At 41.7% G+C, this 12449-nt stretch overlaps 1 protein-coding gene across 1 annotated transcript in view; it reads right to left on the bottom strand.

Moving 5' to 3' along the window:
• The window catches only part of RERG (RAS like estrogen regulated growth inhibitor), a 134658-nt gene that overhangs the window by 19444 nt on the left and 102765 nt on the right, over positions 1-12449 (bottom strand). The window contains exon 3 of the mRNA XM_073319312.2: positions 1267-1323. Coding sequence (XP_073175413.1) covers positions 1267-1323 — 57 coding nt within the window. The remainder of the gene's footprint in view (positions 1-1266; positions 1324-12449) is intronic.

The following is a 12449-nucleotide window of genomic DNA, read 5'->3' as shown; positions in this document are numbered from 1 at the left end:
CTTCAAATGTGATCCATAAAAGCCAGCAGAGAGCTAGGTGGGGAGCTGCCCTATGCTAGCCAATGGGAGATGCTGATCAGAGGTGGTGTAAGCCGAGCCCTGCACCTCTTTCTCCAGAGATAAGCACCTAAGTCCAGGCTGCAGGAAGGCATCTATTTCTGCTTGCAATTCTCGGCCAGGGAGTTAGGGTGCCTCTGCCATTTTAGCAAGAAGCCAGTGGGTGGGGTGGTCATTTGGGACACACACACAGAGAGCACAAGCATGAGAATGACTCTGTTGCCTGGTGGCTAGAGCACTCACCCAGGATGTGGGAGACCCAGGATCCAGCCCCTCTGCTCCAGTGACTTTCATTGTTTATCCACAGTGCAACAGGAGAGATGAAGGGATCTGCACATCAGAATATCCCATAGCCCAAGGGTTAGGACACTGAGAAGTGGCAGATCCCTGTTCAAATCTCTTTTTCCTCTTAGGCGGGGGGACTTGAACTGGGTGGGGGGGTCTCACACCACTGGGCAAGAAGTGATGAGGGAAGTCATCCTCTCCCTCCCTTGCCCCCAACGGTTTTGTGTAAGCTTGCCTATGGGGACCTGATCCAGTAGGCAGCCTCTGATCACGCCTACCGGATAGAGCCCCTCAAGCTGGACATCTGTCTTCCCCTGGTTTGTAAATCGCTGAGGGGCTTAGGTGGGAGATGGGTGTCTGGACACCCACAGGGAGGCAGCAGTGTGCCTACTCAGAGGCAGAAACATTGACTCACTGCAAAAATGTAGGCACTGAGTGAGTTTAGGTACCTCCAGTGTTTCAGCAGGGGTTCTGTGCATTGCAATGGTCCCAAGTAATTTGCACAGCTTACACAGGAAATGACTGTCCACAGGATTATTCCTCCCTTGCCCCTTGGAACACTCTTCCCTAGCCCTTCTACCTTCCACAAAGAGTGGTCAGTTACTCCAAAGCAGAAAACTAACATCTTTATTTCCATGGGTCAAATTCTAGCCCCACAGAAATCAGTGGCAAAATTCCCGTTAACTTCAATAGGGGGCAGGTTTTAACCCCACATCCAGCCTTTGTTTGAATGTATTTATACTTGTTCATTGTGCTACATCAGTTGGCTGTTCATTCTAGCTAGGGATTTACCTCAGAGAAGCTTTAACATCATATTTAAAGGATGAATGAGGTTTTGGAATCTTTAGTGCATGCCTTTCCATTGCTTCTACAAAGCCAACACCTGCAGCATTCTGTAAGTATTTAGAATAAAGTATAACCTACCTAGAGTGGGGTCGTACTCCCAGATGAACCGTTTGGTCAGGAAGCGCACTACGAGAGCTGGGGGGACAAAAACATCACATATGAAATTTTAAAACCCCCTGACTCATTCACTTCAGAGGGGAGGGTTTTTGACTGTAGGCTCATATAGAAATGCTGAGCCTTGGGGTTACTAATTTTGAAAGATGCCTGATTGACAGCCCTGGAAACTGAATTCCTTGGTTTACTTAGAAAATATCTAAAGCAAAGGCAGTGGCAAAGCAAGCTCCCCTCATGCCTATGGGCTCAATCCTTCTGGGACCAGGCCATAAGAACAAGAGCTTATTCTAGCGCCCAGCTTTTTTGCTGAGATTGCCAACAAAAGTACCAATTGACAACAAGACTGAGATTCATAAACAACTACACATAGGCTACTGAAGAACCATCAGATGGTAACTTTCAATACCAATCCTGTCTGGCTTTAAACATAAGCCTGGCTCTTCCCAGTAAAGGAAAAGAGAAAGATATTGGGCCTGGTCCTCCTTTGCCCTGCTCCTGATGTAGCCAGTGAAGAGCAGTTGTAAAAAGAACTACCATTCTGATTCAATAGCATTTTACACTTTTTTTTGCACAAATGCAGGAGGATGATAAATTGGGCATTTTGTTGGTGTTTTATTCTTGGGGGGCACTAGGATATTGCAGTGATGGGTGCCAATACTGGAACCTGTGTATCTATAAATAGATCAACAGGCTCTGCATCTCCTTAACCATTTGTTTCCTCCATTTTTAAGCTACAGTATGCTACAATCCTTGTTCGGTAGTACAGTAAAAATTATGTGTTGGAATTTTGTTTTCAAACTATTTCTTGAGTAATAGCAAATGGAGCTTTTGGTATCTTTATTCCCCCCCCCCCATACCCCTCTTCCCCCCCCATTCATGCAGTTGAATATATTTGGGAGAATAAAGTATGTTTAGTTTTCATTTCATAATGGGAAATTATTCATTTAAGCTAACCTGTAATATATTAGAAGAAACACAAGTGACAAGGTCACGAGCAATTTATAAAGGACTTGATCCAGTAGGAGTTACCCAGGCAAAACTTGCACTGGGTGAAATTCAACCTGTACAGAGGAAAAGTATCAAATCCCTCTCTTGGCTTTAAGTGGTACATACTCTGTGTGCTGGCCATCTGCACCAGGAATAATTTAATCCACTGTACATAGGATTGAATACTAAATGCCAGCAGCTGATATACTATTCTTCTGAGTTTAGAGGGATAGAAATCAACCAATATAAACATCAAACACCTTTCATGGATGTGGCATGACTATGAACAAAGCTTCATCTGCACCTCTGTAGATATTTTCCTTCAGAGTGCTGAATTAGCCGTGAGGAGTTTTAATTATGTTTTTTTAATGGTCTACTGTCATGGCATCACAGATGTTTTGGATGGGGAAAATGCTCACTTAAGCGGATGAACTTTGAACACTGTGTTTATGTCCCTGGGTGTCTTTGGTAATTACCTTTGTACAAGTAAATTTATCCCACTGTGTCAATTCTTGAGTTATGTCTCATTGCAGGTTGAGATATTTCAGTTAAATGCAGACTACTTTCCTGTATTTATCACTAAGTGAGTAGAATTAATCTGTGTGTAGAGGGAAATCACCAGGCCTATGCACCACTTAAGCCCTCAAAATTATGCGAAAAATATACAGAGCTTAACTTCTTGTGTGTACTCCATCACATAATATTGCCGTGAAAATGCTATTGATAAGGTTGAGATGGCACTCCCCAGTTAAAATTTCTCTTTTTCCCAATAGCTTATAACTTCTCAGAAACACACACCAAGGAAGGGCCAGGCTGCTGAATATTGCCAGTGTAGTGACCAGGGGACCCAAGATTTTCAAAAGGGATTAGCTGTTTTGGGTTCCCCACTTGAAATGCTTTTGAGTGTTCCAAACGCCTACCTTCTGAAAATCAGGCCCCTTCAAGGCATTTCACATTGGGCATCCAGAAAAACCTGAGGCACTCAAAGTAACCAGTCCCTTTTGAAAATCTTGGCTTAGGTCTTTTAAATATCATTAAGCAAATCTATAAATCTGATATATAGTTTGGTTTTTCTCTTGGGGTGTTTTTCTCTTGTCTACTTGCCAGCTTGTGTATCCAGCTATAGCATTTCACATCTACTTGTTAAACAAATTCAATTAATGAAATCGTAGTTCTATACGTGCATCCTGCAATAAATACTTTAGAGCATCAGATGAGTCACAGTAAGTGTCAATTTTAGAAGCAAAATCTTAATGCTTATATACTATATGATCATGCCTGATTTTGACTCTTTCTTTTTTAAAAAATCTAAGATGGTTTGAGTCTAGTATAGATGTAATTCAAGCAATTTAACTTGAAACAAAAGCGTGGTTTGAATCCACAGTTCTAGAAGTGACAATTCTAGGCCATTTACCAACAACAGATAACCATAATTCTTTCTTCATAATGAAATACACGTTTTCAGAGCTGGGACAGGAATCCTATTGCTTTAGCTCTGAAAAACACAGGCCTCTTCCATTTGAACTAGAGGAAAAGCTCTGCTGGCTGCTAGCCAAAGCGATAATTTTTACGTTTTTTCTAAGCTGCAACCAACCAATATAGGGCAACACATGCACAATTTCTGATCCTACTCAGAAAGATATTGATCGAAAAAATATAGTTAATAACTTTGCTTAATTACAACCTATTTTCTTCAAATATAGCCCGACCATGAGTTTTCAAGAACACTTAACTAAACATAAAAGTTTGGAGAGGTAATATTAATAAGACATTCCTCAAGGAGATGACAACATTGGACAAAAGTCCGTTTCAAATTCGGGTAATTTTTGGATAATCTGTTTTTTTAAAGCAGCTCTTAGAATATTTCTGAGAAGTATAAAGAAAATTAAAGGCAAAGTTGATTAGAGTGGATATGGCAATTTTCAGGCCAAACTAATTTTCCAGGCCAAAAGTTTTCAGAGTTAAATAGGGTTTTATGATGCAAATTTAACTCTAGAAAGACAATATTTTAAAATGTGGGCACAAGGGCTGAAGTTAAGATTTAAGGCTCAATCTTAACTTCTCAAAATACCTGACATTTGACTGCTTCATTTCTCAGGCCCGGTCTAAACTTAACAAGTTTTACTGGTATAACTGTATCAGAGAGGGTGTGATTTTTTTTTTTACTTGCATAATTATGCCAATAAAAGCCTTAGTGCAGACACAGTTACATCAGTATAAGGTGTTTTATAATGGTATCACTTATTTCACTTTCCTGCACTGGGCTAAACTATACTGATATGATAAACGCTTTTGTACCACTATAACTGCAGCTGCACTATGGGGTTTTGGCCACTTAACTATGGCATAGTTAAAGAGGCAAAACTCTTAATTGTAGGCAAGACCTTAGCCTTGACTTTGAACTGTTTGGGTTTTTTTATAGAAAGTTTATATTGGAGTGGGGAAATAATACATGGACAGGGTTTTCCTGACAAGCATCCAGAAAGCATCCTAACTACATTCTCTCCTTCAGAGATAAGCTTTCAAATGGTTTCTGTTAACCCTGTAGCCTTCTAGAAGAGTCGGCTCTCACTCAATCATGAATCCAGAACTAATAGTATGTAGTCCATCACAACCAATCCTGCCTAAAATTCAAAATACAATGTGAAATGTTGCCATGAAGATTCCACAGCTATTCAGAAATTGGTATATATTCCATATGCCAAGGAAAGTTTTGCTGATGTAGAAAATTTCATGAAACAGGCCAAATAATTTTAACTCCGTGAACTCTAAAGGGGGTAAATTTCAATACCTCTCTTAATTTCACAATTAATATTCCAAACATCTCTATGAAAGACCTTCTCAATAGTTACTACTTTTTTAAAATAGAAAACTAAACACATAATTCTGCCAAAGGGAAAACCTAGATGCAACCTTAATTATGAGGGCACCAGCACACATGCTTGGTGAGTACTCTCGGATGCATACTCAAAGATAGGCTAGCAGCGAGCATTTCACCACTTATTTGTATACCCTCAGAACAGGCAAAGAGGAATGGTCTGTGTAATACTGTGCAATGAGAGAAGAGCAGGGTAACAACACTAAGCACTGCTTCCCCTTCTGTTTATTCTGCTGAGTATAGGAGTTCTTGCTGAGGTCACCTATAATTATTGCTGTACATTAAACCACCAAAAAGAGTGGAAAGTCCCATGTGTGACTTATGTTGAGTTGGAAACGTTTCTTACCTGTCTGACTTTTGCAATCCTACACTAAAAAGAATGTTTAGAGTTTAATACCTGGCTCACTGTTACAAAATCTCTGCACTGGAATGGATCAGCTATCACCAGCCAACGTGGTGATGTGCTGCCGTGTTGTAACAACTTTTGAGAGAGCCCGTGTCTTGAGTTGGGGTTGCTCACAAAGAGGAATGATGAGGGTCTAGGGAATCTATTCACCTTTTTTCCCATTTAAAAAAAAATAGGTTTACACTTACAATGTAAAATGAAGTATCTTAGGATGAGGGCATGGGAAACTAAGGTGACAGAAAGGAAGTCAGTCAGTCAAGCAGCAGAGTCTGAGAAGAGGAGGCTTGGGGGTGAGTGATGGGGTGGGGGCTGGGAAAGAGAGGTGGGAAATAGCCACTCTGAAGGAAAAGATAGAGAGCAGCTGTCTGGAGTGGACTTCAAAGATAACCAAGGTGTGCAGGTGAAGGAGCCAAAAGTCACAAGAAAAGGTCAGAAGAATTGAATGTCACCACTATGACCTTAAACCTAGAGAGTGAGTGGAGATGTCAGCATTAGCTGCAGAGAAAGGAAAGAGACAGCTGTTGGTGAGCACAAGGAAGCTGAAGAATAGAAGATCAACGTGAGTTCTGCAGATGAGACAGGAAGTGGGGTAAGTTGTCTTGTATTTGTCCCCATAGAGACCTCAGATTCTGTAGAAATAAAATATAGTAATACACTCAGGAGGAAACAGAATGCAAGAAGGGAAGGTGGGGAGAGAGCTGGAAGATGCAGAGCCTGGCGGTGAATGGATCTGAGTGGCTATTTCCCACCTCCCTTTCCCAGCCTTCCATCACTTCCCCGCAAGCCACCTCTCTCTTCACACTGTGAGGATTGACTGACTTCTTTCCTGTTGTCTTAAGTTTCCCCTACCCACATCTTAAGATACCTGCACTCTTGGCAGGAAGGACAGGACAGTGACTCACCTACTTATCCATTGATGATGATGATAAAAGAGATAAAAGGAGTCACCTTTGCCCTGAACCGTGAGGTTTGTTTAGGTATGATAACCAACCATCAAATAATCCAGCCCTTTGTGAAAAATCCAACCACAGGATCTGATCTAAAATGCAATTGTGATTGAAAAAATAATATTTTCAGATACATTTTACTGGTGCCAGCATTGCTAAGGCATCTATCACTGGAGGATCTAACCAGGCACCATTGTATATATTTAGAAGAACATCAGTTCCTTCTAGAAAAGGGACCAACATCTGCTCCCCTTCTCTTCAGATTGAAGCCACGTATGAGAAATTAAATCTAGGTGATTATTTTCAGCAATAATGTTATGGGGTCAGTTTCAAAGGCCTGCAGAAAGAGATGCTTCTTGTAATGCCTCTTGAAGGTTGTAGGCAATGGTATTATCCACTGGGCCAATGGGACCGTGCCCAGGGGCCTTGGCCAATTGTGGGGGGCTGAAAAAATGGGCATCTCTGCATCCCGCTCAGAACACCTGACGGGGAGTTGGATGAGGGGGCTTGCCCCATTCTCCCCCTCCCCCCCTAAGTCCACCCGGCACTCCTGCTGGAGAGCGAGTCAAGCCCCTGCGCCCGGACCCAGCTCCCCATTAGAAGTCATAGAATCATAGAATATCAGGGTTGGAAGGGACCCCTGAAGGTCATCTAGTCCAACCCCCTGCTCGAAGCAGGACCAATTCCCAGTTAAATAAGTGCTGGAGGGGGGACTGCAGGTGGAAAGGGTGGGGAAGGGCCCTCACTTGCTGTGGCCAAGGGCCCCACAAACCTCTAATCTGCTTCTGGTTGTAGGACTCTGGCTCAGCCTGATCTCTAATAGCAGCGAGTTCCACAGATCGGGGTCCGCCACAAAGAACACTCGTGATGCCGCCTCAAAACATTGTACTGCTTGTGAAGTGCTTCATCTTTCAGACTTGTCAGGAAGGAAAAACCAGATTAGAATTTGCTTTTCCTTTCATAGACACAACACCCACAAAAAGGAATCAGTGTCACCACATTCAACTGATTTGAAGTCATTTGTGTTGCGCAGAGTTTAAGTGAGGATAGACTCTCTCCCATCACTGTCATTCACTCACTTTCAAGTCTCCTGCCAAGTTATTCTTGGGAAAGAAACATGAGCATCTGTCATCCGCAATGTAACTCCACTGAAGGCAAGGAAGTTACACCAGCAATTAATTTGGCACTTGGGCTGAGATTTGCAAAACCAGCTCAGGGATTTAGCCACACAACTAATTAATTTCACTGGGATATGTGTGACTGAGTCCCCTATTCAGCATTACAAATCTCAACCCATATCTTTTGGACCATTATATTAAATCATCCAGTTGTACTTAGATCTCTGTTTGGATACAGTGACATACAAATGCTCTGGCTTCTGCTAAATTTACAATCTGCCTGAATACATGACTTCATGAATTTATTATCTTGCCAACTAATACAAGCCGGGCTTTTAGTGGGAGAGAGAAAATGGATTTAAGATTTTTGTTTTGTTTTTTTAAATAGAGCTTAGAGTTTCACTAAGAAAAATTACATTTCTCTCCAGTGAAATAATTGATGAATGATGATTCTTTTAGACAATGAGTGTTTGAAGCCATAAAGATGGCCTTGAAGTAATCACATTATTTAAAACATCAGCAAGTCTGTTGTTGTTGTTATGATGGTATATCGTCTTTAAACTATATTTGGTAAGAGAAGCTGATGTGGCTAAAACTAGTTGTTATAACGAGCAAAGGGTAGTTATGTAAACTAAGCTACTCATTTTCTAAAAATATTTTTCTTTGAGTCCATTGCTTATTTTTTCCTTTTCGTGGTCTCCTGTCTACCTGAATCTCCCCTGACTCATAGCACGTGACAAGCCCTGTAAGATGGCAGCTGTACGGTATTGTGGAAGGTAATGTGATCAGAAAAGGGCACTGCATTCAATCCAAAAAGAGGATGGATTGTTTTAAACCAATACACAGAAGCATTTTCTTTGTTTCTAAAAGTGCAGATCCCTCGGGAGAAACATCTGCATCAACGTCAAGCACAAAGGGCCATATTCTGATCTCAGTTATACCAGTATAGAGTAAATACATTTGGCCCAGCATTCGTGGCTCTGGATTGTCTTTGTCTGACATTCTTTCAGCTAACTCAAAGCTAGACATAGAGATCAGTGGTGGTGCTGCAAACACTAAGGGAACATTTTTCTCTGCATTTCAACTTCTTTCAGGACATGCATTGTGGTTAATCCCCTTGTTGAGGTTTAGCACATAAACAAAAAGGGGGGATTTAATAGGCTTATGGAGCGGGATCAGAGGGGAAAAAAGAAAGGAAAACATTATCAACATCAAAACTGAAAATATTACATTGTCTCATTGTTCCCCTAACTAGTACATTTTACTCACTGTCTTAAATTGTGAACACTTTAGGACCAGAGACTGTCTACTTCTATGTTTTTGCAATGACAGCACAAGGCCCTCAATTCTTATTGAGGCTATGATAATATACATGACATAAATAATAAGAATAGTAAATGCAGACAGATTGGGACTGGCTTGCTCTGTGCTGAGAGTTGCTGGACTGCTCTTTTTTCTCAGGAGATTGTGTGGCTTAGGGATACTGCAGGCTGGTGAACCCCCTCCCCAGCCCAAGAAAGAAGCAATGCCACGCTGGGGTCTCTTTCAGGCTCTTATCTCAGGACACAGTTTATTATTTGAATATAATACTCACAAAGTGATGCAAACCAAAGCTGTTGTTTTTTAACCCTGACCCACAGCCAGCTGTACTGGACCAGAGGCCTTTCCCCTTGCATCTCTGTCTAACCTGGAAAGAGGACATACCCTTCCTTTAAATCCCTGCTGAATTGTGTGACAGGCAGCCCTTAATCCTATCCTGGCTGTTTCACTCTATCACTGTCATCCAAGGAATTTGTCCAACCATATTAGCTTGGGCTATGATTCTATTAGATCTCAAACTAATCTAGAGATGAGCTCAAAACCAGACATCACAATGATTCAACCACACCTATATTGTGAAAATGGTGTGGAGGGTTTGGAATTCCAGCCTCAGTCCTCAATCTGAATTCCACAGTTATTCCACAATTCTGTAAGGGCCCAAGCCAATATCCCACACCCAGGCACCTCCAGGTTTTGAGATATTTGAAGTATAGATCTTAGGTTTGTATCTTGGGTCTATCTTTAGGCTAAACAAGGGTGGATGTGGGAGTGCTTGGATGGCAGAACATCAGGGAATGCCTGGCAACAGCAGAATGTCAGCAGTTCAGTGGGTAGCTCTCCCACAGAGTCAAAAGGGAAGCAACGTTCCACCAGTGTGTTAGGAGACACAGGGCTCTTATAGATTAAATGTAAAGCTATGTGTTTATTAATAAGACTAGAGCAGTTTTCACAAAGTCTGAGTGTTCATCCTAGTGCCCTGGCCAAACTCCAAACTGGGTATTATATTCTGCTTATTTGAAAGTGTCCCTGTATATTCAATCTGGTATGATATTCTTCTTTTGCTTTCTTTACTAAAGAGGTGAGCAGTGTTGTTGTACAATGCTAAATGGTGGTTGCATTTCATCCTAGAGATGCCTGCATTTTAATCCTGGGTGAAATGATTGGACTGGAAGTACATACTTGTTGGTCTGTTGAAATGTTGGTAATAGGACATTTATTTCAGATGCAAACAGTTCAGTGTAGAAATTTTTGCAGACAGCTTCCATCCCTGTTCTGTCGATTACTGCTTTTCCATCCTTGTTCTTCAGCACTGTTATTGTCGACCTGTACAGTGTCAATTCCCGTTTGCATTTTTTGAGGCTTCTGCAATCTTCAGCTGTCTTTGAGAGCCTTTCATTTTGGTACTTCTCAAAGTCCTCCTTTAGTCGTCTTATCAGCTTGCAGAGGAGGGAGTACTCGAGTTTGTTCCTATCATTTCGCTTCATATTCCTCTTCTTCTCTAGCAAGTTCCTCGTTTCCTCCAAGATTCTTCCCTTCACTCTTTTTGGTCTTCCTTTCTTGGCTAATTTCACACATTACCTCAGCTTATCAGCAAAGTTTTTATAGTCCTTGTCACAGTTATCTATGAAACTCCAGACTTTCTTGGTAATGTTCACTTTCAGGATTGCCTTGTTGAATATTTAGGCCGCTGTCTCTGATTTGCCATCTCTACCACTTTCTTCTCCACCTTTTCATTGAAGTTGAGCCATGCTCTGAGCAAGCAATGGTCACTATCGGTGTTGAATAATAGCACTACTGAGATGTCTTGTACGATGCACCGTCTATTGATCAGAATATAGTCGATCTCATTCTTGTTCTTTGCATTGGGCATGACTCATGTCCACCTCCTCCTGGCTGCCTTCTTAAACCAGGTGTTACCAATGAACATTTCTTTTGTCTCCTGTCAGAGTTTCCAGTCACTCTCCTCATGGATTCAGTTTGCTGATGCCATACCTTCCAATGAACTTTTTGCCTTCTTTCTCTCTTCCGACCTTGGCATTGAAGTCTCCCATTGCAATTGTATATGTGGATTTTCAAGCAAGGGTTTTCTCGAGCTCCTGATAGAATTCTTCCACATCATCCTCTTCAGTTGTGCTTGTGGGAGCATAGATGAGATAATCTTGAGGGTGCTGTTTATGTTCAGTTGCGGGTTTAGCACTCTGATGCGTGATGACTTGAACTTGCAGGAGATGATTTTTGAAGACCATTCCTGGTTGACAAAAAAAACAATTCCTCCAATGGTACTTCCATCTCCTTTCTTCATTGTGTTTTGCAGAAACCAAGGACGTCGCAGGCTGCCCTTGCCTTCTACTCCATTAGATGGTTGATCAAGTCATAACTCATCAGTGTCCTGCAGTTGTAGGTACACACTGAGAGGGCAGGTTTCAGAGTAGCAGCCATGTTAGTCTGTATCCGCAAAAAGAAGAGGACTACTTGTGGCACCTTAGAGACTAACAAATTTATTTGAGATAAGCTTTCATCGGATGCATGCAGTGGAAAGCTCATGCTCAAATAAATTTCTTAGTCTTTAAGGTGCCACAGGTACTGCTTTTCTTTTTTACTGAGAGGGCAGTCGTTTTTATGGCCCCTGAGATTCTTAGCAGCCTCTCATCAATCGAACTCCACACTGCTGCCATGGAATGGATCGAGGGACGCCCAGGGAACTGGGGTCAATTTATTTATTTTGTTTTAGCCATTTCTTCAACCATGTGCTACCTGTGCTGTCAGTGGCATGTTTACCTCCTCAACTTAGCAACTTTCCCCTCACTGGGTTGGTCGTCTGACACCTTAATAGCATGGTCAGACCTACTAGAGAATACACTCAGCTATCATCGCTGTCAGACAAGCCAGGGTCACTGCTGCACTGCTTCTCATCAGCGAAGTTCGACATGCAGTTTACCAAATGAAAGAAGAAAAAACTCCAAGAAAAGATGGACTGAAAATCAAAATAATAAGAGTCAGAAGCCAAGACCTCTGGGAAATCCTTGCTCAGATGTTTAGCTGTTACATGAAAATACAGAGAATACTATCTAGCTGAAAGGAGACCAACACCATTTTGCTGCACAAGAAGGGCGATCATGAAGATCTAAAGAACTATCATCCAATATGCCTGCTCTCACTTGTCTACAAGCTGTTCTCCAAAATAATAGCAAACTGACTCTCACAGAGTCTGGATGAACAGCAGCTGAGAGAGCAGGCAGGTTTTCAAAGAAATTTCAGCACAATGGACCATATCTTCACTATAAACCACCTATTGGAGCACTGAAGGGACTACAAGTTCCCTTTATGCATTGCCTTTGTCGACTATGAAAAAGCATTCAACAGCATAGAGATCAATGTAGTTCTGAAATCTCTTGCAGAGTAGGGCATTGACACAAACTACATCAAACTACTACAGGAAGCAAACTGTGACTGCACTATGGATATAACTCTGTTCAATATTCCCCTTTGCA

Source organism: Lepidochelys kempii, chromosome 1 (assembly GCF_965140285.1).
Source record: "Lepidochelys kempii isolate rLepKem1 chromosome 1, rLepKem1.hap1, whole genome shotgun sequence".
In the NCBI taxonomy this organism is placed as follows: domain Eukaryota; kingdom Metazoa; phylum Chordata; order Testudines; family Cheloniidae; genus Lepidochelys; species Lepidochelys kempii.
The sequence above is the reverse complement of the archived record's forward strand: the minus strand, read 5'-3'. Positions and strand labels throughout refer to the sequence as shown.